At 39.9% G+C, this 24,116-nt stretch overlaps 1 protein-coding gene across 3 annotated transcripts in view; it reads left to right on the top strand.

Moving 5' to 3' along the window:
* Positions 1-18,970: 18,970 nt before the first annotated feature.
* LOC102030467 (chromosome unknown open reading frame, human C9orf135) overlaps positions 18,971-24,116 on the top strand; it is a 74,743-nt gene continuing 69,597 nt past the window's right edge. For all 3 annotated transcript variants that reach the window (XR_001234831.1, XR_001234830.1, XM_005388557.2), the window contains exon 1: positions 18,971-19,192. Coding sequence is in view for 1 of the 3 variants with exons in the window: in XM_005388557.2 (XP_005388614.1) it covers positions 19,041-19,192 (152 nt within the window). In the remaining 2 variants the exon portion in view is untranslated. The remainder of the gene's footprint in view (positions 19,193-24,116) is intronic.

Here is a 24,116-nt window from a genome sequence, read left to right as displayed (position 1 = left end):
CTTTCCCATCTATTTAGCCCTCAAAATGACTCTGAAACCTAATTAATGCCCTCAAATCACAGATAAGGAATGAGACTAAAAAGAATAAACTACTGATTCAAAATTACACAGCAAATTAAGTCAGGACTTTCCTCTGTCTCCAAATTCTTTGATCATCATAGATAAAACATTAGGGATTACTTTCTCAACTAACAGCAAGGATGTGGAGAAGTGGGTTCTGATTTCTGGAACTGGAGGCCACCATGAAGAAACCTCTTAAAACTGTCCTCTCAGGACACAAACCACAGCAAGAGATCATTACTCTGTTTACCATGCTCCCAGCAAGGTAACAAAGGCTTTACACATATAATTGAATTTAATTGTCAGCAATGCTATGAGGTACTTGCTGTATTTCTATGTGCTGTCTAGAGAAGGAAAGCAAGGCTTAGATAAATGTTTTAGTCCAACGTTGTGCAATGAATTAATGGCAGAGGTGTGATTTGAACCTGTGACAAAGTCCACAGTCTTCTGTTGAGCTCCATAACCTGATGCCTGCCTTTCTGTAGGGAAATGGTCAGGGCTGTTTTTGGTTTTTATCTAGGATAGCTGTTTCTCAAATTTTAAGTGTCACACATCCATTTTCTTTTCCAACAACACTTCCGTTTTTGCCCCCAAGCCACCCTGATTGAATGGAAAGATGTGACTGACGTCTTGTTCCATCATTTGCCTCATCTCCTCTACCTTATCTGCTTAGTGCTCTAACACTAACCAGCCATTGCAGTTTGTAATCAGCTTATTATTTAGCCTCAGGGTAAAATCCTAGAAAATGAGAAACTTACAGAAAAATGAAGGAAGGAAAACCAAAATTAGAATCTGCAAGTCTTATTTCTAGTGCTAATTCTGCTCTTTCCTAGCTGTGTATCCTTGGTAAGCTGTTCTAACTTTTCTGAGGTATCTGTTTCCTCAACTTTAAATTGTCAGGAACAGCTTTTCCCCTCCCATCTTTCTTCAGTCTAAGCCAATTACTTATTCAAAAGAAAACAACCCAAAACACCTGCATCATGAATGCTCTTATTTTTAAATCAACTTCTGTGAAATCCCTCAGAGTGCTGTGTAGGAATATTTACATTTTGCTCATTGATTTATCATTAGAAAATTGAGCCCCGTTGATGCCCGTCCCCAGGCTTTGAATTTTGCATAGAGGATAGTTTTTCTTTAAATAGCAGCAAGCATGCCAATCTCTTTGTGTGAAAAATAGTGAAGACCTCATCAGAGGTAAGAGTTTTGAACACCTTTTTCTTCCCTTTCCGTTCGTGTATTTCTTCAGTTGTGAGAGCCTGGTTATCCCTACCAACACATCATTTGAGAAAGAACCACAGAAGTTTCCTTTCCTCAGTCTTTGCACAGTTCTATTTTCTGGTTCTAAATAGAATTCGTGTTCACAGCAGCAGCCCCTTAAACCTATGATCTGGACCAGAGCAGAGGATTAAAGAAATGAGACTGAACAACAGAGCTCACACACATTTACTGGAGAAAATAATGAGCCAATAATGATACATTTTGAAAACACAATGAATAGGTTCTTCTAATAAACAGTAGGTTGGTGACATGGTAATGATAGAAATAGCTAAACAAGTGAAAATATTGAATGTAGGTACCTATAATAGTATTATATAACTATTAGTTATAGTCAGAATATTGTATAATAGATCTCTTGAGTTACTCCTCTTATCTATCTTGTTATTGATGGGACTTAAAATGCACCCCCAGCACCCCAGTCTTTATGTTGACAGTTTGGGTGCTGTAGGGATTTGGGGAAGTGATTGTCTCATGAGGGCTCTGATTTTATCAGTGGATTAGTTCACTGGTGAGGTCATAATTGGATGATGTAGTTGAAAGATGATGGAAACAGGAGGTGGGTCCTAGCTGAAGGCTCTTCCCCTCCCCACTGTAAGGTGCGCAGCTTTCATCTGAGGGCCTCTCTGCTGAGATGTGTTGCCTCCTCTCAGGCCTGCAGCCAGCAGGATCAGCCAGGGATCAACTGAAACCTCTGAAACCACAAGCCCAGATAAATTGTTCTTCCTTTAAGTATTCTCAGGTATTTGGTCGCAGTGATAGCTGACACATATCTGAAATTTTGCATCCTTTGGCCAACACCTCCTGGACTCCCCACCCCAACTCCAGCCCCCGGTAACCATATTTTATCTCTATTTCTGAGTTTGATGTTTTAGAGTCCACATACAGTATATATAAATCTACTATTTGGGAGTGGCATTAGTCAATTTTCTTTTACTGTAACAAAGTATTGGAAACTGGGTCCTTTATAAAGCAAAAAGTTTTATTTATCTCACTGTTCTGGAGATTCAAGAATGTGGTGCCCATATCTGTTTATCTGTGGTGAGGACCTTCTGGCCATATCACAACCTGGTAGGTGGTATCACACCTGATGTGTATGTGAGACTGCGAGGTCAAACAGCAAGATAGGAAGCCAGAGGATTCAGGGGCGAGGCTTGTTCTTTAGTACAACTTACTCTTACAAGAACTAATTCCCCCTATGAGACCAGCATTAATGCCTTCTGAGAGTGGTGCACCTATGTACCAAGTCCCACCTCCTGAAGGTTCGAGTACCTGTCAATACCACTACACTAGGGACCAGGCTAACAGCACACAAACCTCTGGGAAACTACTCAATCCATATTCAAACCCTAGCAGGGAGAAGTCAAGGGTAGACACATTATCCAGAAGATGGTAAAAAACCCTGGATTATTTCTCCCACAGAATCCTCTATCACTCTATATTGAGTCTTTCTCAAATGAGCATTTAAGCATCCCTTTTTGTTTTTCTCACCATTCCTTCCCATATTTTTTCTGTGATGGTTTTTCCTCAAGGCCTCTACTGTATCCTGGGAGACTGAGTCACATCCTTTAGATTCTGTGCATCCCAGGTCCTTGGGATGTACCTTGATAAAATGTTTATAAGATAAATAAATGTATCTTTTTTCAAAACTCTGGTATAAACTCTATCTACAGTTGGCAGGAGGTAGAATGAAACAAAGGTCAAAGGGAGAGGGGGAGACAAAGACCTTCTAAAGTACAATCCTCATAGTGCAGAAAATATGGAAAATTCACACACTTGGGCATTGCTGGAAGCAAAATAAGCCCCTCTGGAGGACTGTTTGATACAGAGCTTAAACTCATAAAAATATGCTTAGCTTTTAATTTATACATTCAATTTCTACATTTTTATATGGAAGTTATTACACATGCATGAAAAGATTTAGTTATAAGCAAGTTAATAGCAACATTCTTTTAATAATGAAGAGTAGGAAACAATAAATATCTAACATGAGAGGACATTTATGGACTATCAAAATAATGAACGGTTCTGTCATTAACATTGTAGACTGTTTAATGACATAGAAAAATGTTAATGTATTGTTGAGCAAAGTTACAAAACAGATCCAAAAGGTACAACAGACATTGTGAAAGGGAAAGAATAACTGGAATGGGGGAAAGGAGAAAAGAAGTAATAGATATATATGGGTGTATGTATACATATGATAGCTAAGATAATTATACTACTAATTCCTATTAGTTCATTGAAAGGAACAGTTAGTGTTTATATTGTTTGATCAATCTTACATGCCTATATCTGGTAATCTGAGCAACTACTTTGAAGATAACAATATACAGTATAATAACCATTATTAATTTCCTATCCTCTTGTTTTAAAATTCTGTATCATTTTTATTGTTTTTTATTAGTTTTTAAAATAAAAAAGTGTATATATTATGACCAGATAACAACAAAGATTGATTTTATACCAAAATATGAAGTGTTATTTGTATTAATTTTGACATTAATTTTGACCTGAGTTCTTTTTTTTTAGACATGAGAACTTTATTTTTGTTTTTGTTTTTTTCTGGTACTGGGAATTGAACTCATGACCTTGTGCTCACCAGGCAGGCGCTGTGCCACTGAGCTAAATCCCCAGCCCCTGACCTGCGTTCTTTCCCTGTTTCTTTCCTTCCTTCAGTGATGCACATATATAAGAAAAAAAATGAAAATATAGGAAACTTCCTATTAAATAATATACTCCAGATAAACAGAATTGGGCCCTCTACCATAGGAAATGACACAAATATTAGAAATTGTGAGTAATAGTACCTTAGGGGAATGCAAATGCAGAGAGAGTAGACATTTATATTTAGCAAACAATTGTTTTATAATGTTCCCTCTGAAAAACATTCATTAATTGAAAGTAGACATCTGAACTGTATCAAGGTCTCACTTAGAGTCAGATATAACTCTGGCCCTTTGAAGGGAGAATGAAGAACAACAGGCAGAAAGGCAGGATCAGTGATGTCTTGGGTACAAAGTTGAGCCTATGTGGATTTTGACAGTACTAAAGAGCCCGGAAATAATGGATCTTAAAAAGACTATCTTCAGGGCAAAGTGATTGCTTCAGAGTCTTTTCCCCCAGTTTTCCCACTTCATGTAGAAGCTGAAATTCGGCATTTGAAATCAGATGGAAAGCACATATCACATTTTGGAAGTCTGTGAGATGTACCTCTGCTCTACACCTTCCTGCCCCTCGCCTTTCTTACCTTGCCAGGAATACTCTTTCTCTCCAAATGGGACCTGGTTCCAGTTTAAGAAATAGTACCAGCAGTGGTGAGTAATAAATTCCAGCCATGGACACAAGGCAAAAACTCTACACATATCCCCCAAATATGTGATCCCTGTTGTGTTGGTCAGCTTTTCATTGCTGAGACAAAATACCTGGCATTTACAGTTTAAGGGAAAAAAGATTTCTTTTGGCTTGCAGTTTCAGAGGTTTCAGCTGATTTTTAAGTAGAAACCTCCTGGCAGAAGGGCATGTGGGAGAAAAGTTGCTCGCTTTAAGGGAGCTAAGAAGCAGAGAGAACAAGGAAGAACCAGAGAAGAGACTTCCTTTCAAAAGAACGGATCCATTGATGAGGTTGGTGCCCTTGGGACCCAGTCACCTCTCTAAGTCCCACCTCTGAACACTGCTGTATAGGGGATGAGGCCCTTAGTACATGAGTCTTCAAGGTGATGTAATATTTAAATCATAACAGCTGTCTACCCAACCTGAGAAGCGTGAGATGTGTGACTTTCATAGTGAGGAGTGTTATTTCTAAGCTTAGACTAATGGAAAGACCAGAAACATGCTCCTGAAGTAGACCAAACGGTTTGATTACCTAAGGGGCTACAGGAAATCAGCACAGTTCTGATACATATCACAGAGATCAGCAACCTCTGAAATCCTTATCACAGGGCTCATATTATCCTTGATAACATCTGACTAAAGGTCATAATCAATCCTTTTGGAGGTTAAAAAGTCTCTCTCTTTAAATTTACACACTAAGACTGGGTCAGTTCTGCCAGTAGGCTAATCTTAATTTGTACCGGAGACCACCTCACTAGAGCCAGGAACACTTCATTAAGCTGAGCTTTACACTACAGAAATAAATGAAGACTAACCAAATGAGAACAAGAAAAGGCTATTTATGCAGAGCTTGCTACAGTGAGGGAGTTAGCCACCATTACTTGCATTTTGACGGAGACCCAAAGGTAGGCAGTGGGGTGGAGAAAAGAGAATTAAAGTATGTCTTGAATACAGGCTGTTAGCATGGTGAAGATGTAGGTAGTCTGGGGGCAAAAATTAGGGATACTGTCAGTTAATAATCAGGTCCAGGCTGTTTAGAGTCAATTGTTATAGGGGCGTTCGGTTGGCTTCCTGGCTTGTCACACCAGCTAGCAGTCCTATGTGTCTGACTTGTGGTAGACCAGCTTTTTCTGGGTTGGTTAATTTTCTGAGCAGGGTTTTACAGATTGTGGGTCAGAGTTCTATTTTTGTATGTAGTTTGGCCGTTGTTCATTTGTATATTCAATCTCGCAAATAGCAAAGGCTGTTTATTCAGAGCTTGCTACAGTAACTACAAATAATAAACATGGGCATGAACATTCTCCATTACTCTTGGTTTTCCTGGGCTGCCGCATCCTGCTCTAGGTATACTCTTAAACTCAGCACTGCAAAGCCAGAACAGAGGTCAGTTTCCCAGAAAACTTTGAGAGTCATGCTAACAAAACTTTAGATCTGCAATAAATCTTGTCCTGCAATTGGAAAAGTCATATGAGTGGAAAATGAAAGCCAGACAGAAGTGACAACTGTTTTTTTCCCAAGCCATCATCCTAGCCATCATATTTTATCCATAAACCTTAATGCAACCATTGCACAAGTCTTCCAAACTACCTTTGACTGCTCTCAGATTCAGTGATGTAGGACTGTGTCATCCAAATAAAGCTATGTGTGCTGCCATCGAGACAACTGGGCAACTTGCTGAAGGCTTGATGATAATGTATCCTGATAGTCACGTTGCCCTTGGACAGGATGCCACACACCAGGCATATACATTAGTACATGTTTACCATACACCAGGACCATAGGTTCTTTCTTGGAATTGTGGAGGCAGTGTAGGTGTGGGAGTTTAGATTAGAAGACAGAAAAAACCCATAAAGGGAAACAAACCAATCATTTTGCCTTGGGTTTATTTGAGCAGAAAGAGAGATTTGTTGTCATCTACTGAACTGATTTTTATACATAGGTTTAAAAATGTGCTTTGATGGCTCTCAGCAACTCTCTCGAGTAGTAAGTAACAAAAGGAAACTTTTGCAGAAACAGTCTTACTTGTATTACCTGAGGTCATATTGCTTTTATTTTTTTTTTTTATCTCAGAGCTATCTGAGGAATTGTATGAATATTTTGACTCAAATAATTTTAAATGATATTGAGAAACAAACTAATTTCAACTCAGTGCAATTGGATAATGTTTTAGGTACTTTTCTTGTTGCTGAGACAAAATACTTGATGCCCAAAGTTAAGGGAGGGAAGGTTTATTCGGCTCACAGTTTGTGGAGGTTTCAGTCCACAGTCAGCTGGCTCCATGGCAGACAAGTATCCCGAAGAAATAGAAGCTGGTGGGCAGAAGGTAGCAACGCAAGCAAGGGCCAGCCACAGCTTTTTCCATCCCTTGTAGGTAGGCGTGGCTGGGTTCTCTAGTTAGGGTCTCACTAGACCAAGATCGAAGTGTGAGCTGACCCGGGCTCTCATCTGGAGGCTTAGGGAGAAAGCTGCTTCCAGACTCATCCTTTTTGCTGACAGCATTCAGTTCATGGCAGTTCCAGGCCTAAGGTCTCCATTTTCCTGATATCAGTGAGCTGGGTTCCCTCTTACCTACTTGAGGCCATGTTTCCATTATTTTTAAATTTTTATTTATTTATTAGTACATGTTTATCATACACAGTGATTACATTCATTGTGGGGAGTTGGTACATGTATATCACATCTTGATTCTTTTTTTATCCTTTCCCTTCCTTTCCCCCTGCCTCCGTCCCTTGCCCCCCTCCCATCTGTCTTCCTACTATAATCCATCTCATTTATATTTTGGGTTTCTCGTATAAAAGAAATCACATGTTATTTAAGCTTGTGTGTCTGACTTATTTCACTTAACATTATGGCCTACTGTGTGTAAATATCACATTTTCTTTATCCATTCATCTGTTGATGGATATATAGGCTGCTTCCAAGATTAAACTGTTATGAGTTGTGCTGCTATAAACATGGGTGTGCAAGTAATGAAGCAGTAAAATCCAACCAATGTGGGGTCCACATGTCTATAATACTGTCTACTCCTACTGCTGTTAAAGTTACAAAAAGTGTGCCTTCGATCCACCACAGTCCACAAAAACAATGGCCCAAGACAGGTGGACCAGTCAGCAGGATCCAGACCACCCAAACCAGCTGATCCTGAGATGAGGTTGGGCCACCAGCAGAAACAGCAGCCCTGCTCTGACCACTCTGGAAGCTGACCAATCTATGCATTGCTGAAGCTTGAGGATCAGCATGGGAATACGACAACCTAAGTCTCTTTTCCTTTTAGTTATAATTCTCCCTCTGCCCAAGAGGGAGCCAACCCTCCATAATGCAGTAAATGATGATAGTGACGCTCTCTATTAAAACTCACCAATAGAAAACATCAAAGGGGGAAATGAAGCAGTAACTTTTGTCCTTATAAGTGCAATTTCATAACTTTCTATTCCCATAACATCCTCTCATATCTGAGCAAAGGTACCAAGATATGAAACTGTCACAGCTTGACAGACTGCATGTTTTCTCCTTCTGCCTGCCTACAAGTTCCATGCCAAAGACAGACCCCCTTGATCAAATGTATAAAAGTTGGATCCTGTCCTTGGTCCTTTGTTCAGCCATTTTGGATGTATCAGCTGAGTCAATGTACATCTAAAAATAAAGTCCTCTGTTTCCCATTTGGTCTCTCTTGTCTCTTAAATCCCACACTTTCACTGTAATATGATGTCTTTAACTTGTTAAGGAAGATACCTTGAAAGGTAATAGTGGGGTCAAGTGGAATTTCTAGTTTGAGCTTTTTGAAGAATCTCCATACTGATTTAATAGTGGTTGCGCTACTTTACATTCCCACCAAAGATGGAGAAGTATTCCCTTTCTCTCACGGGATCACCAGCATTTGTTATTATTTGATTTCTTGCTCCATATGGAGGGGAAACCAAAGGCAGAGCTGGCTTGTACTTCATGGATGGTCACAGCTGGCTGGCTTGCTGTGTCATTTCACTGCAGAGCTGCCTGCTGCTGAGGGGAAGGTGGCTGGCTGCATCTTCTGTTCTGTCCTAGATCGTTGGCCTTGTCCAAGATCAAGATGGTCAGGTAGTTGGAACCTCTGCGGCTCTGTGTCCAGAAACTAAATGCAGAGCTGGCTTGGAGTTGGTGACAGACCTTGGTCTAGGTGGAATTCACAGGAACAGAATTGGTTGGGGGCCAGTAGGGGGCGCCGCCGGGTCCTGAAGTTAAACTTCTATCCTTATGTTTCCCTTTCAGGTTTTAACTGGGCAACTATACCTTGAATTTGTTTCAAATTCCCATGACTTTCCCTTCTACCACCAGCCAGAAAAAAACTAGCTTTCAACGAGCTTGTAGGACTAATTAGGACTACTAGTCCTAATTAGCTCAGAGTCAACTGGTTGGTACTCTTAGTCACATCTGCAAAATCTCTTCTGTGATATAATCACAGGGGTGATACTGCATACATCATATTACTCAGATTGGAGCAGGAAATCTTGAAGTGGGGAGGTTGTGGATTTTAGGCTAACCCTACTTTTTACTAAGTGTTTCTCCACTTTTTTCCCAGGGCTCTTGAACAAACATGATTAATTACTCAGCAGGGTTTTAAATACTTCGGAGTCCCTCTTAATTTTGCCAAAATTTGAATTTTTGTTTTGCATATTTCTTGTGGTTTCAGAACATTTCCATGACGAAAGGAGGGAGTTACTGATTACTGTAGCCATGCTCATATTCCGTGTCTTTGAAAATGTCTCATTTCTACTACTGTTGATAGTGTTGTCACCAAGAAGCTGGGTCTGACACCGAAAAGTGACTGGTGATGCTCCCTGGTTCTCCGTGTCTTCAATGAAAGATTTTACACAAGACATATTAGGCAGATGGGAGGATGAAGGTGGGCTTTAAGGTAAAGTGCTAGATGTTTAGAGTGATAGAGAATACATGTTCAGGTGTGAAGGTGGGCAACTGCTAAAATGAAAGTTGTGCCTAATTAGAGCTAAGATTACACTCACATGACAAATGGGTCTTTGAGAAATATCCTCTCCTTCATCTGAGGTCCTTGTTCTTTTGCACGGAGAATGAGCTATTTTGACCAGCTTTGGAGGGAAGCAGTTTCCTATACACTCCCTCCATGGGAGGTGTCTGTTTAGTTTGTTTTGAGACATTGAGGTTGTCTTTTAACATCCTCACCTGCAGTCAGGGGTCAGGACTTTCTACGGCCCTGGGCCTTATCAGCACTTCTCAGGGAAGGCCACATTCTCTTGGGCTGTAGCCTGAAACCACAAGAAACCAGTGGCTGGTTTGGAAACTATCAATGGCTAATAATTAAGGAAAAGAAGGGAAAGGAAAATGATGATGGCCTTTTTGCTTTTTCATGTAATCCCCAGCTGTCTTCCTCAAGGCCTGCTAATGTCTAACTTTCTGCCTGATGGTGTCTCATTCCTTCATCAGAGTGTTTTATTACTACAGAATTTCTTTCTTTAGGATTTTCATTCAGTTATCTCACATTCTGTGTTTAATAATTCATACTTCTGAGTTAGGGGAAGGAGAAGGGCCAAAATCTATTACTGTTGTTTTGTTCATTTTACTTTATTTCTTTCTATGTTTGACAATATTTTCTTGGGTTTCATTTGTTGGGTTTGATCTTGGGGAATCCTAAATTGGGGATGTTTTGCTTCACAGAGGATTTGTATTTTCAAAGACTCCTTCAAAGGTCCCTGGCTTTATGGTGTAAGTTCTTTCACCTTGTCAGAGGTCCAGAGCTGAGTCTCCAGTGGTTATTCTGATCCTACCATCACCCATTTTGAATTTCCTTATGTCTCTCTGATCTAATTATGCTTCATCTGTCATCCCTTTATCCCTCCCTCTTCTTTTAGAAACTGCTTGCTTTCTCCTATCTATCTATCTATCTATCTATCTATCTATCTATCTATCTATCTATCCATTTTTCCTTCCTTCCTTCCTTCCTTCCTTCCTTCCTTCCTTCCTTCCTTCCTTCCTTCCTTCCTTCCTGTTTAGGCTGAGCTAATAAAAGTATAGAATCAAGCATACTGGCATGATGTTTGTTAGAATAAAACTTTGTGTCTTTCTCTGAGAAATATTAAGTGGGCCACGGCCAAAGTGATGCTGGATAACCTGAAGTGTTAGCCATAACGCTCTTCAAATATTTGAGGGAGAGGGAGAGGGAGAGGGGGAGAGAAAGAGGAGGGAGAGGGGAGAGAGAGCAGGATTTTGTTTGCCAGAAGCAGAAATTACAGGTGTATCTAGCAAGAAGCTTCACTTTACCTCAACAGGAGATAGAATTCTTTGGAAATGTGAGCTCCTTCACTGTGCTCAAGTAAAAGCAGAATAAGTAGTCTGGGCTGAGATGCTCTACAATGTTCATCTTCAACCTTAGTTTCTCATTTTTCTCTCTCTCCCTCCCTTTCTCCCTCCTTCTTTAGAGGTAAAATAACAAATTATAGCCACCTAGGAAGACTACTTATTCCATATTCCTAGTATAATGGAAGGAAATTTTATCACAGTGTTGAAAAACCTTTCAGACTGGTGAATCAGAGTAATCATTAATATATTTTACTTCCAAAATAGTCCTCTTTGTAATATGCCAAGAAAGAAAGGCAATTAATTTTTATGCAAAGGATTCTTGTGCATATCTACACTGGGGGAAAATACGATGCATTTTTCAGTAGTAATGAGGTTCAGTCAAAAGTAGGTATTTAGTTCATCTTAAACTGAATAGAGTGACACAGGCAGGCTCTGGTAAAGGAGAAGAGATGACATGGGGTAAGCTATATAATGAAATTGAAACTACGTCTCAGGGTAATTTTTTAATGTTACAACAATAATTTTTGATAGAACTGGATAATGGCTTTTGAACATTTTATAGAGGATACTAAGATCCTGGTAGTTTTTTTCCTTAAAAGTTTATATGAAAATAAAATAATACTTGTTCTAAAATCATAGCTTTTTGGGGAAATAAAGTTTTTGATCTTCCACTGTGGGGTAAAGGTTTGCATTGAAATGTTTTAGAAATTCAGAAACCTTTTAAATCTCTGGATTTTAGAGTGATAACAGAGCCCTAAAGAAGAAAAACTTGGGTTTTCTAGTCCGACCAAGTATATAGACACACCATGGGGGCTGGGGGTGCAGAGGTGATGAGAGAGGGAAAAAAGGTATTTTGTAGGCTAGATGTTTTTCAGGACAAAAAATGGCAAGACAAAAGAACTATTTTACCAAACTATTTTACCACTTCTAATGAAAGTCTTGGAGAACTGAATTATATAATTTCAAAGGAAATTAATAAGGGAGGATCTTTAGAAACGTACCACTAATAGACCACTACCCGATGCATTAGGCAGAAAGTCATAACACACCCAGAGTCAAGGGTTACAGAGGTAATGACTAAGATGAAGAGATATTCCTTTTGTCCTAGAGGCCAGATTTTAGCATATATATATGTATGTATACATATACATGTGTATATATATATGCATATACATACACACATATACATATGAGGTGGTATCAAAGATACAGTGAATGTTTAAATTTTAAACATTTACAATGGTATATATAGACATTTACATACAGTGTATATATATGTGTGTATATATACATATATACATATGCAGTATGATCAAAAAGTATGGTGAGTGCTTAAATTTAAAACATTTACAGTAAAAACACAGTGCCAGTAATCTCCCTCAGAATAATCCCTCCTACTTTGAACACACTTATCCCATCATTCTTGCTACTTTCTGAAGCAGTTCTGGACGTTCTCCCTTGTGAGTGTCTTTAGTTGTGCTGTAGTGACTACCTAAATGATTTAATTTAATGATTGACTACCTCAATCAATTAAAAATATTTACTACAATTTCTGTCAAATAAAAACATTATGGTGTGTCCTTATTCACCTGAATAAGCCACATTCACCTTGTGACTTGTGGCTCTTCCTTAAGGTGAAAATGACCATGAAAGGTAAATATTTCGTATGGATTCAGGACTGTGCAACTAAAGACACTCACAAAAGAGGACTTCCGTAACTGCTTCAGAAATGGCAAGAAAGATGGGATAGGTGTGTTGGAAGCAAGGAAGAGTGTACTGAGAAGGATTAATGGCAATGTCTTTTACTGTAATAATTTTTTAAAAAACTTAAACACTATTTTTTAATCATAGCTTGTACATGCATATTTATGCATAGTGTCAGTAGTAGAAAGAGAACATTCCTTGGAGGTTGCTTTGTCTTTACTAGATGTGACTTCATTTACTCATTTTAGAAATCAAAATGACAACATATACCCATCATTAATTTTATGTTACATCTTAAATGGGCCAAGGGATACTCAACCAGTAAAATGTTATTTTGGGTGTGTCTGTGAGGATCCAAGTAAAGGAAATTAGAATTTGAGTCAGTAGACTGAGTAAGGAAGAACCACCCTCACTGTGAGGACTGGCATCATTCAATGTGTCTAGAGCCCGAGTACAACAGAAAGGCAGATGTATGGATGAGTCTCAGTCTTTTTGAGTTGGGCCAGCATCTCCTATTCTCAGACATCAGAATTCCTGGCTCCCTGTCCTTCAGATTGTGACCCTTACCCCAGAGACCTCTGGTTTGCAGACCTTTCAACTCAGACTTCATTTTACCCCACTGGTTTTCCTGGTTCTATAGCTTCTGATGGCACATGGAAAGACTATGTGGCTTTTGTAATCATGTAAGCCCACAATCAATCTATCATCTATCTATCTATCTATCTATCTATCTATCTATCTATCTATCATCTATCATCTCTCTATCTCCTGTTGGTTCTGGACAGCCCAGGTATATATGATACCCACATAAATTTAGCAGGGCTGAGTAACAGTAAAAGTATACTTGACAGTGACGTGTGGGTGAGATGTCTTACTGCTACTATCTGTAGTGGGTGTCTGTTGTTTTTGCCTGTCAGTCACGCTTTCCTGTTACTCTAGAAATGGCAACCTAGTTTTCCCTTCAGTCCAATCCCATATTTTCAGTCTAGATTCTTTAGAGGGGCTGGATGTCATCCCTGGAGGGGAGCCCACGACACAGACTTAGCTGGGGAAAGTACCAATCACCCCACAACCCCCAACCCTAATGAGTTTTTTTCCAGAACAGATACATGAATGAAGGCTGATCAGGCAGCAAGTAGCTCTGTCTGAGCCAGAGGAAAGAGGAGTACTCTATGTTGTGGAATAGGGACAACATAAATCACTTGCCATCCTGGGGAGGATTTGGCTGAGAATAAATCGGAAAGCAGAACCAAGAAATAGGGAAACAGCGTTCTAAAAGATATCCTCAAACCCTGAGATTCAGACACTGTATGCTTAAGCCAGGCATATCCCTAGAATTCTCAGCTACCTAACTCAAAAATTCTTCTGTTTGTCCTAACTGGTTTGACTCAGCTTTCTGTCCTTTGTCATCACATGCATTAGCTGAGTCACTCTATTAGAGAAACTTTCACTAGAAATCAGTGGTGTTACTTAGGAAACTCAGGGACCTAATTTATATTACAGCAATTAAGTATACTTCAAATTCCGTCCTAAAAGCAAGAAAACCCCCTTTCCATTCTTCTGGTTCCTTTTTCTTTCCTGGATAGGATCAGGAAAGTTTCAAGGTTCATTTCTGAGGTTCCCCTGCCCCCAAGAGGGGGCAACCTTGTGCTTATCTTACTGAACAACCAGAAAGCACCTTACACACCGCGCAGTGTCTCCGAGTCAGTTCCTACCAACCCATTCCCCATAAGTCTGGGGGCAGGGTGTGTCCACTCAGGCTAGTTGCAGAAAGGCACCCAATCCCTCCCATCCCATTGGAGCTTCTTTCCCAAGAGAGGTTGTTTCAGATTAAATACCACAGAGAAAGTCACAGCAACATCAACTTTAATTCCAAGCACCACTTCTTTGTGAGAACTGGCAGCTATATCGTCCCATTCTTGCGGCTAGTAATCGGGTAAGGTGCCAAAAAGCAAAACAGCAGTGGGGAGAAAAAGGACCAAACCAAGAGTTTAAATCATTTATACAAATGGATATGTAGTCTTTGAATAATTGAGGCTATCCAATTTGTAGGATATTAAAGAAGTCCCTAATCTACATTTGTGTTAGAGCATGTCATTACTATTTCAGGACATTAAAATTTTATTGTGATAGTTATGGACAATACTGCCAAAGAATTTCACTTATTGGCTATGTTAGATATTAAAATAAGGGAAATGTTAAATTATAGAATGCTATATGTTGAATATTTAATGAGTTAGTCCCCCCATACTGATAGTAGGAGTTCCAGAAAGAGTGTTTGTCACACTTAATCAATACTAGTTAATGATAATGGCTTGAGAGCAAGTGGATGCCTAATTGGTTCACAGTCCAAATTAGAAGCACAGAGGAATCACACTCAAAGCTAGAATTATTCTAAAAATGATCATTGGTAGTTATGGATAGCAAAGGAAAGAAGATGGAAGCTTTCATCAGAGTTGACTGCTTCGAGGTCATTAAACATGAACCTATTCATATAAATTTTGGCCATGATTTCCAGGCCCAGTTATTTTTCTTTCATGTTTTTCATATAACTTGGAATGGTTTCAGATTCTTTTGGGCAACCAGGGGCTGATTCTCACTCCAGAGTCCATGGCACTTCTCAAAGGAGGAGGAGAGGAAGGAAACAGAGAAGAGAGAAAGAAGGAGGATAGAGAGAAATGAAGGAAGAAATACGGCATGGAAGAGGGAGAGGTAAGGGCAGGAAAAGTAGAAAAAAGGAAAGAGAAGGTGAGGAAAAGAAGACGGGAGTCAGGCAAGATTGAGGAAAATCAGAAAAATACGAATCTTTTATAATTTTGATATTACTGGCGTACTCCAACTTTTTAAAATCTAATGTTCCAAAGAGCACTCACAGAGGAGTATATGGCTAGTAACTGGAGATCCCTCTTTCCTGGAAAGCTGAAACAAATACTAGGCAATCCTTAGGAAATAAATAGAGTTTTAATTCAGATTGCTTTACAATACAAAAAATATTAAGATGTTTAAACTGGATTTCACATACAGATAGCAATAATTAATTTAAAATTATTTAAAATATTGTCTGTTAGCTTAACTGAGAGATACGTGATAGAAATAATTGTAATGATGGAGGAGGGTGTACTGGAAGGTCCTGAGCAGGGGCTTTTCTGGGAATTGAGCAGATAATACCTGAGACAGGAAGGGAAAGGAGATGGTAAAGAGGTTTTGCCTAGGGGCCATTTGCATCTAGCTGGTTTTTATTTGTTTTAAATTTGCTATCCTGCAAAGCTGTTAGCAACTTCTTGAGGAACCTGACAAGACTAAGAAAGAAATTTAGGGCTGAGGGTTTAGCTCAGTGGTAGAGTATTTGCATGCATGAGGTCCTGGATTCAATGCTCAGCACTGAAAACAAAAATTATGGTAGGCTCAGGTGACATATTCCTGATTCCTGAGTTGGGCTGCCTGGACAGAAAAGTCATGTTTCATCCACCTGAGCTCTAATTTTCTTACTGCAAGGACTTTATAGTAAAAGGGACTAGTGTAAACAGAAAGCATTGCTTTAAGCCCTACCATTCATCCGTTTGATGAAGTTTGAGGGAAACAGGAACAATTCAAATGTGTTGAGGATCAGTGATTTCACATTTATAGGCATAAAGCTTAGTTACAGCTTTGAAAAGATTCTACATAAATATGAAACAATTTTGTTATCACTGGTCATATAACCAGATACCTTGTCAATATTTTCTGATTCAGATTATTAAATTTCATATTAAGATATGATAAAAGCTTTCTCATTGAGCTCCTGTCAATTGTGGCAGTTTATGATTTTGAGACAATTCATACAACTATAATTATTTTATCTTCTGCTTTTCCAGGGTTGTTTTTGGTTGTTTTATGAGGAAGTCTGAGAGAAAGAAAGAAAGAAAGAAAGAAAAAAGCAAAGAAAGATAAAGAAAAAATATGGTAGAAAGATAGTCATTAAAAAGAATTTCTAAGCAGATACAACTTGAAAAACAGTGAGTGTTTTGAAGGATCACCTCACAAATAACAACTAGATTTTAAGATAATTTTTCAAGTGATGAAGGCAAAGCCAAGATGTAATAGCAATAATAGCAGTAACCACTGAAATTTAATTGAGAGCTGAGCATCTATTAGGTACTGTTTTACCTACTTTCAGTATATTTATTGTCTATCTGATTCTAGCAAAGCCAGAATGTGATAACTGCTGTTTTAGTCCTATTTTAGTGATAAAGAATCAAGTAATCAAAAATTCAGTTGAATGTATTGATGTATACAAAGGAAATATTCTGAAACTGCAAAGATCAGAGTTGATCTCAACTATTTCACAGCATGAGGATGTTGAAAAGGGTCCAATGAAGAAATCAAGCTTACAAAGTTGATAGGAAAAGTGAATAAATGAAATGCACATTAGCAGATTCAAATGGGCAGTCAGCTTGGCTTAAGGCACACAAAAATACAATCTATGTTCGTTTTATTTGTTTTCTGCATTTACTGCTACTTGAAGCCTGAAAATTCTAATCTCTGACCTCAGCACACTGCAGAAAGAACTTGGCTGGGCCAGCTTTCATCTTTTGGTCAAATCGTCTGCAGAGACCTGTCCTGTTGATTGCAAATGTATTACTTTACCACTACTTTAAGCAGAAATGAAAGAAACACACAGAGATGGTTATGATGCTGGCATTATTTTTGGAGCAACTGCAATATGCTCTGATTTGATTGGACAGAATTGAACTTAATGAGGAACTTATTAATACTTTTAAAGTTAGCTTCAATTTTTCTTTTCATTCCTTCCAAAAGAAAAGGGCTAAAGTAACATTTGGCTTTCTGCTAGCACTTAGCTGCTGACAGTGGACTATTTATTGGGTTTTAAATAACATGTTTTAACCATGGCTGTCGATAAAATAGTACCACAGGTGCCCACATTATGCACCAAAGACCACAGAAGAGCTCCTAAGAAGTTGTGTGTAGTCAAATTTGTGAAATCTCATCCAGAAGAGTGCCTCATCATTCATAGGTTCATTATAATAAAATTTTTATGAGTCTATTTGTAATGTGAATTATGCCTTAATTTATTCTTAAGTTTGATTTGTGTGTGTGAGAGATCTTCTGAAAGTAAGATATAGCTGGAGTTAATGGAACTCTAGGAACTTCTAAGTAAATCAGAGCTACTCAGATATAATATTTGCTCATTCATTCATTCATTAGCACTCTGAAAAGATGCCTTGTATTGAGTACCATGCTGGGACTCAACTGATGGCAATGAATAAATCCAGTAATGCTCCAAAGCTCCTCAATCAAGGTTGGGGAGGAGAATTTTGACATGTTAAGTATTCTTAGAGACAGACATAGTGGCACATGTCTCTAACCCCAACTACTAGGGAGGCTGAGGTAAGAGGATCTCAAGTTCAAGGCTAACTCGGGCAATTTAGCAAGACCCTGTCCGAAAAGAAAACAGGCAGGGGCTGGAGCACTGTGGAAACCCCTCCTCACCCCGGGTTTGATCCTTAGTGTAGGGTAAGGATAGTAGGAGAAAGAAAAAAAATTTAGAAAGTAAAAAATGAAACATTACCTTCTTGAAATCTCCTTCCCATATATAACATGTAACACAATAATGTGATGAATTTGTGTTATTGCCAAATGTCAAAAATCACAATGATTTTTGGCGAGTTTTGGAGGGCTGAATGCCTGGGCTCTAAGAGGGAGTCTCCCAGCACCATAGGTGAAAGACCTCAGATTCTAGTGGCCAGCCCACGCCACACCTTCATCTTCTGCTCTGTTTTTCAAGAGAAATTGTTACCCACAAAATTTGAGAGAGCAGCAGAAACTGGCACACTTTCTGATCCTCAAACTTTTTAGCCGATTTGCCAAATGACTGGTCCTTTTTCACTGGCAGGAAAGCTGAATAGTAAAGACATAATTCAGGGTGTGAGGGTGTGTTCTCTTGCTCCCTTTTAGTCAAAGATAAGTAACTTTGTGAGCAGAGGAGCGATGGTAAAGAGAACACCCACAGGGATAGTCCGAATAGACCACCTGAGACTCAGGAATCTTGCCCTTCCTTTAGCCCCAACCCATCCTCCTCACCCTGGGCCCGGCCACATCTAGGATGAGGCTAATGGGCTAGCGAAACTACAGAAGCGAACACGCATCCCCTTCTCAAAGTCTGTGCAGCCGAATCCCTGCGCTCACTGCATTCTGGGGAAGGTAGTTCAGTAACAGTAAGGCACAGTCTAGGAAACCAGGGATCCGCCCCTTCAGTGACCCCGCCCCGGGTTGCCTAGGAGACGAAAGACGCCGCATCTTAGTTGCGCCGGGAAGAGACAGGGAAATCATCTGAGGTCAGCACTCACCTCCTGCGGGCCATGGACAGCCTTGATAGTTCACACCAGGACTGGTGTGGCAGTAAGCAAAACTGGTATGAGATCGGACCCACGGACTTGCTGGAGCGCAAGGGCTCCCTGACCCTCCGCTCCCATCACAAGAAGTACTCCAGGCCTGTGTTGGTGTATTCCTGGTGAGCGAGCACCCCGAAGCCCCCGGGTGCTGGAGGAGGGAAGGGTAATAGGCGATGGGACAGGAGAGGGAAAAGAGTTACAGAGAGGGAACAAGAGTGGAGAGGAGAGGAGGAAGAGAAGGAATGAAGGGATGAGGAGGAAGATGAGACGAGGGGGAAGGGGAGCAGAGGAGAAGAGAAAGAGAGGAAAGAGCCCTTCTAAGGCGCGATGCCCAGGGCAGAGCGCGGGCTGGGCAGCAGCCGCAGGAGGAGGAAGACAGCCCTGCAGGAGGCTCCCGCTCTGCCCGGCCCGCGGAGTGTTTGGATCATCCACGCAGGAGAAGGTGCATGTGGCAGGTTAGAGTCCGGGAAATCTCCTTTCTGAGACCAGCACTTACTCACAAAAGGCAGGCGTTAGAAGATAGGGACCGTGGCAGGAGGGAGGCGTTTTCAAAGCACCAGTACCCTTTCCTGGGGTGGGAGCAGGCACACCGAATGCTTCCACAGAGGTGTTTGCTAAGACTGTTCAGCCAGAGGTGGCCAACAGACACTGTTTGGCATGTATTCTGCTCACATTAAAAAAAAATTAGTCGGACCCATTTAAAGCTAAGAGATTCGCCTCCAATTTGAGGGCTGTGTCTTCTCTTGCAAAGTTGAAAGACCAGGCAGGAGAGATTTTCTTCCCTTGGGATCTTTCAATGTCCAGGGGCTGAGCAGTGGCTGTTCCTTAAGCTGAGACCTGTACTCCTTCTAAGCACTTCACGCTGAGCTCTTGCCTGACCCGGGAAAAGGGATTTAAGGATTTAAGGATAGATGTTTTCAGGATCATGCTTAGAATTCAGAGATTCTCTTCTTTCACTAAATATTACAGGTACCAATAGCAACACCCGTATGTACATACCTGGGAGAAAAGTAGAGACTTTCTTTTGGGTCAACTTTTCTGGCTGCACTGTTGACAATTATTATTATCAGAGTATTTGGATTATTTGAGAGAAGTGAATAGAAAAGAGAAACGAAGCCATAAATGTTGTTTATGTTTTTGTCTTTGAAATGAGATGGATAATTTTGATTTTATCGCTGCTTGCTCCTATTCATTCGTGTAATGTATGTGACACCTGTGGTTTCTCTCTTTTTTATTTTAGAGAGAATAAAAAAAAATAACAACAATAAAGACAAAAACAAAACAACACAAAAACAATAAAAACATTATAGGATTTCAAAACAAAGTGATAGGAATTAACAGTGGTTGTTATATTACATATTGTTATCCTCAGTGACCTTGCTCAGGTTACCAGCTGTAGGAATGCAAGATTGGTCAAACCATTAAGGAGAATAAAAAGTAATAAAAGATTAGAAATGATACAGAGCTTCACTAAACAAGATGGTAGAAGTTCAGCAATGATTGTTATATTGCATATTGTGGTCTTCAAGTTAGTTGTTCAGATTATCAGATATAAGCACATAAAATTGCTCAAGAAAAAAAAATTTAAGCATTAACTGTTCCTTTCAGTAAACCATTAGATATCAGCAGTGCAATTGTCCCAGCTATCCATATATATATATTTCCTTCCTTCTTTCTTTTCTTCTTTCCCTCATCCCAGTTGTTCTTTCCCTTTGAGCAATTTCTTTCCCTTTCACAATATCTACTGTACCTTTTGGGTTTCATTTACTCTTTCAGGTTTTTACACTAGGGAGACAACACATTGTTTACACATGTGGGTCTGATTTATTTCACATATGAGTATGGTCTCTAGTTGCATCTATTTACCTACAAAAACCTCAAGTTTATCTTTTTTATAGCTGAGTAATACTGCATTATATAAAAATACCACCTCTTTTTTTTTATCTATTCCTCAGTTGATGGACATTTGGGTTGTTTCCAAGATTTAGCTATGACAAATTGCACTGCTATAAACATGGGTGCACATATATCGCTGTGATATGATGTTCCCAGTTTTTCTGGAAAAATACCCAGAAGGGGAATAGCTGGGTTAAGTGGGACTTCTAATCCTAGTTGTGAGGAATCTCCACACAGATTTCCACAGTGGTTTCACCAATCTACACTCCCACCAGCAGTGGAGAAATGTTCCTTTTCCCCTACAGCCTGTCCAGCATTTGTTATTGGTTGATTTCTTGATGATAGCCATTCTTTCTGGGGTGAGATGGAATGTCAGTGTTGTTTTAATTTGTATTTCTCAAATTACCAATGATGCTGAACATTTTTCATATATTTATTTGCCATTTGTATTTCTTCATCTGAGAAGTATGTATTCATCTTAGATGCCCGTGCAAACTTCCTAAAGCCGCCTACTCCCTGCTTTCCCACAAGTGTACTCCCTAACTTTTCTCACCCCTAAAGCTGACTCTGCCTATTTCAAAATCAGCATGCAAGGTCATATAGATTTAGAATTAAAGCTACACTGGGAAACAGACAATCTTCTTAGCCTTGTGTGGCATTTGTCTCATAGCCTTCATGGAAAACACAGCTCTTCAGTGGTTCTGTTCCTCCAGGGGAATTTGGGTCATAATGTAAACTCCCACTGGGCGTTATGGTTAAAGACAAGCAACCTAAAGGACCGTGCTTTCTTCTCTCTTCCGCACTACTATGCGGCTTTGGAAAGTTGCCTGTGAGCATCACGGACATCAAACACTGAAGGACATAAATGTGAATGAAGTGAGGGACCCAAGGAGGGGTGAAGGGCAGTGGGCCATGCTAAGGCATTCAGCTGCTGCTGAACCTCTGGAGAGCCTCATACTGTTGGCTTTAGAAGGAATATTTGGGAACTGGAAGATCTGAATTCAACACAATTGACATTTATATGTCAGGCCTTTATTATGTGGCCACAGAGATAGAAATAAAAATTATTGATGAGATAACTTGTCACCTTGCCTGGAACATAGTAAGTAGTTGATAATGTATGAGAGCTAATACTACTGATATAGCATAAAACTTGGGCTCAGTTGGATGTGATGGTGAACACCTATAACCCCAGCACTCTGGAAGGCTGAGGCAGGAAGATGGAAAGCTTGAGGACCACCTGAGCGATTTAGCAACTTAGCATGACCATGTCACAAAAGATAAAAGGGGTGGAGGAGGTGCTGGGATGTAGCTCAGTGTGAAGGCCCTGGATTCAGTCTCCAGTACCACAAAGTAAGCAAACAGGGCGGGGGATCTAGCTCAGCGGCACAGCGCCTGCCTGGCAAGCACAACGTCGTGAGTTCGATTCCTGCTACCCGTAGAAAAAGACAAAATAAACAAACAAACAAAAAAACAAAAAAAGTAAGCAAACAAAAAAACAAACAAGCCCTGGTCTCTGGGTTTGAGTATCAATTCTGCTGGTATATAATGTGGCAAGTGACCTGAGTGCTCTACCTCTGCTTCTGCAACTGCGAAATGGGCAGATAAAATTATTGCAAGATTAAACAAGGCATTGTGTGTGAGATACCCTTTAATGTGTAGCCTGGCATATAGTAAGAACAGTGACATTTGCTTGTATATAGCCTTAGGGGTTTGATAGGCCAGTAAAGAAGGTTAGTGTAAAAAAAGTTCAGTAAGATCTGATTTGTGCAAGGAAGAGATACATTCATGTAAGAAGCCAAGCTACCAGGAGGGGGATGATTGGTGTGTATGTGTGTGTGTGTGTGTGTGTGTGTGTGTGTGTGTGTGAGTAGTTTCCTGAACAGGGTTTTGAAGGAAGAATATGAGCTCCAGAGGTTGTCAAAAGAAGACAGGCAAATGCAACAGAATAGTAAAAAGCAGCATCACAGGAAACAGAAGCAGTTCCCTGTATTTAGCAAATACAGTTGATACCCATTGTATGCGGATTCTACACTCATCTACTTGGTAAACTTCATTTGTAACTCAAAATCGATACTTGAGGTACTTTTGTGATCATTCACAGATACATGCAGAGTGGCAAAAGTGGGCAAAAAAAATTTCCCCAGTGTGCTTGTTTCCAACTGGAGTCAAAGCAACACTCTGTCCTCTTGTTTCAGCTGTCATACTGTAAATGTGTCCTTTTCATGGTTCACTTAACGATACATTTTACATTTTGCATTTTTGTGCTTTTTGTTGGTGATGGTGTCAAAATGACCCCCATGCCTCATGCTGAAGTGCTGCCTAGCGCCCCCCAGGACAGGAGGATGGGATGTGCCTTACAGAGGAGCCTGTGTGCTGCTAAGCTTTGCTCAGCTCTGAGGTGTAGTGCTGTTGGCAGTAAGCTCACGTTAATGAATTGATGATACATATTAAATAAGATGTCTTTAAACAGAGACATATAACACAAGATTGTGTATTGATTGGCTCATGAAAATATTGTGACCAGAGGCTCACAGGAACCTCAGCCTGTTTCCTCTGGGAGAAATAGTTCAGTACTCACTAGCTGTCTTTTGCACCTTTATTGAACATGCACATACAGAGAGTCAACTGTAAAATGTGAGAAACCATAGCATTTTCTGAAGCTGGTCATTCTGCTGACAAGGTTGTTAAGGTTGTTTTCCTTCCATATCCAATCAGTCACCAAAATCTGAGTTAAAAAACTGCATAAAATTCATAGCGTAAACCAGGTATAGTGGCTCAAAGTTATAATCCCAGTGTTCTGACAGGTTGAGGCAGGAGGATGACAAATTTGAGCCCAGCCTGGGCAACTTAGTAAGGCTCTACCTCAGAAATAAAAAATGTAAAGGTCTGGGGTTGCAGATCAATGCAAAGGCCCTGGGTTCAATCCCCAGTCATGACAACAAATCAGAGTGGTCAGGCACATGCCTGGAATTCCAGCACTTGGGAGGCTAAGGCAGGAGTATCCTTGCAAGTTCGAGACCACCCTGGGTTACAAAGTAAGCTCAAAGCCAGCCTGAACTGCATAGGGAGGCCCTGTCTCAAAAAGACTAAAAGAGAAAAAAAAAAAAAAAAAACCAAATTAGAGTGTATAAACTTTGAAATGAA

Source organism: Chinchilla lanigera, unplaced genomic scaffold, assembly GCF_000276665.1.
Source record: "Chinchilla lanigera isolate Chin_1 unplaced genomic scaffold, ChiLan1.0 scaffold00033, whole genome shotgun sequence".
Classification (NCBI taxonomy): domain Eukaryota; kingdom Metazoa; phylum Chordata; class Mammalia; order Rodentia; family Chinchillidae; genus Chinchilla; species Chinchilla lanigera.
Note: the sequence above shows the minus strand (reverse complement) of the source record. Positions and strands in the feature narration are given on the sequence as shown.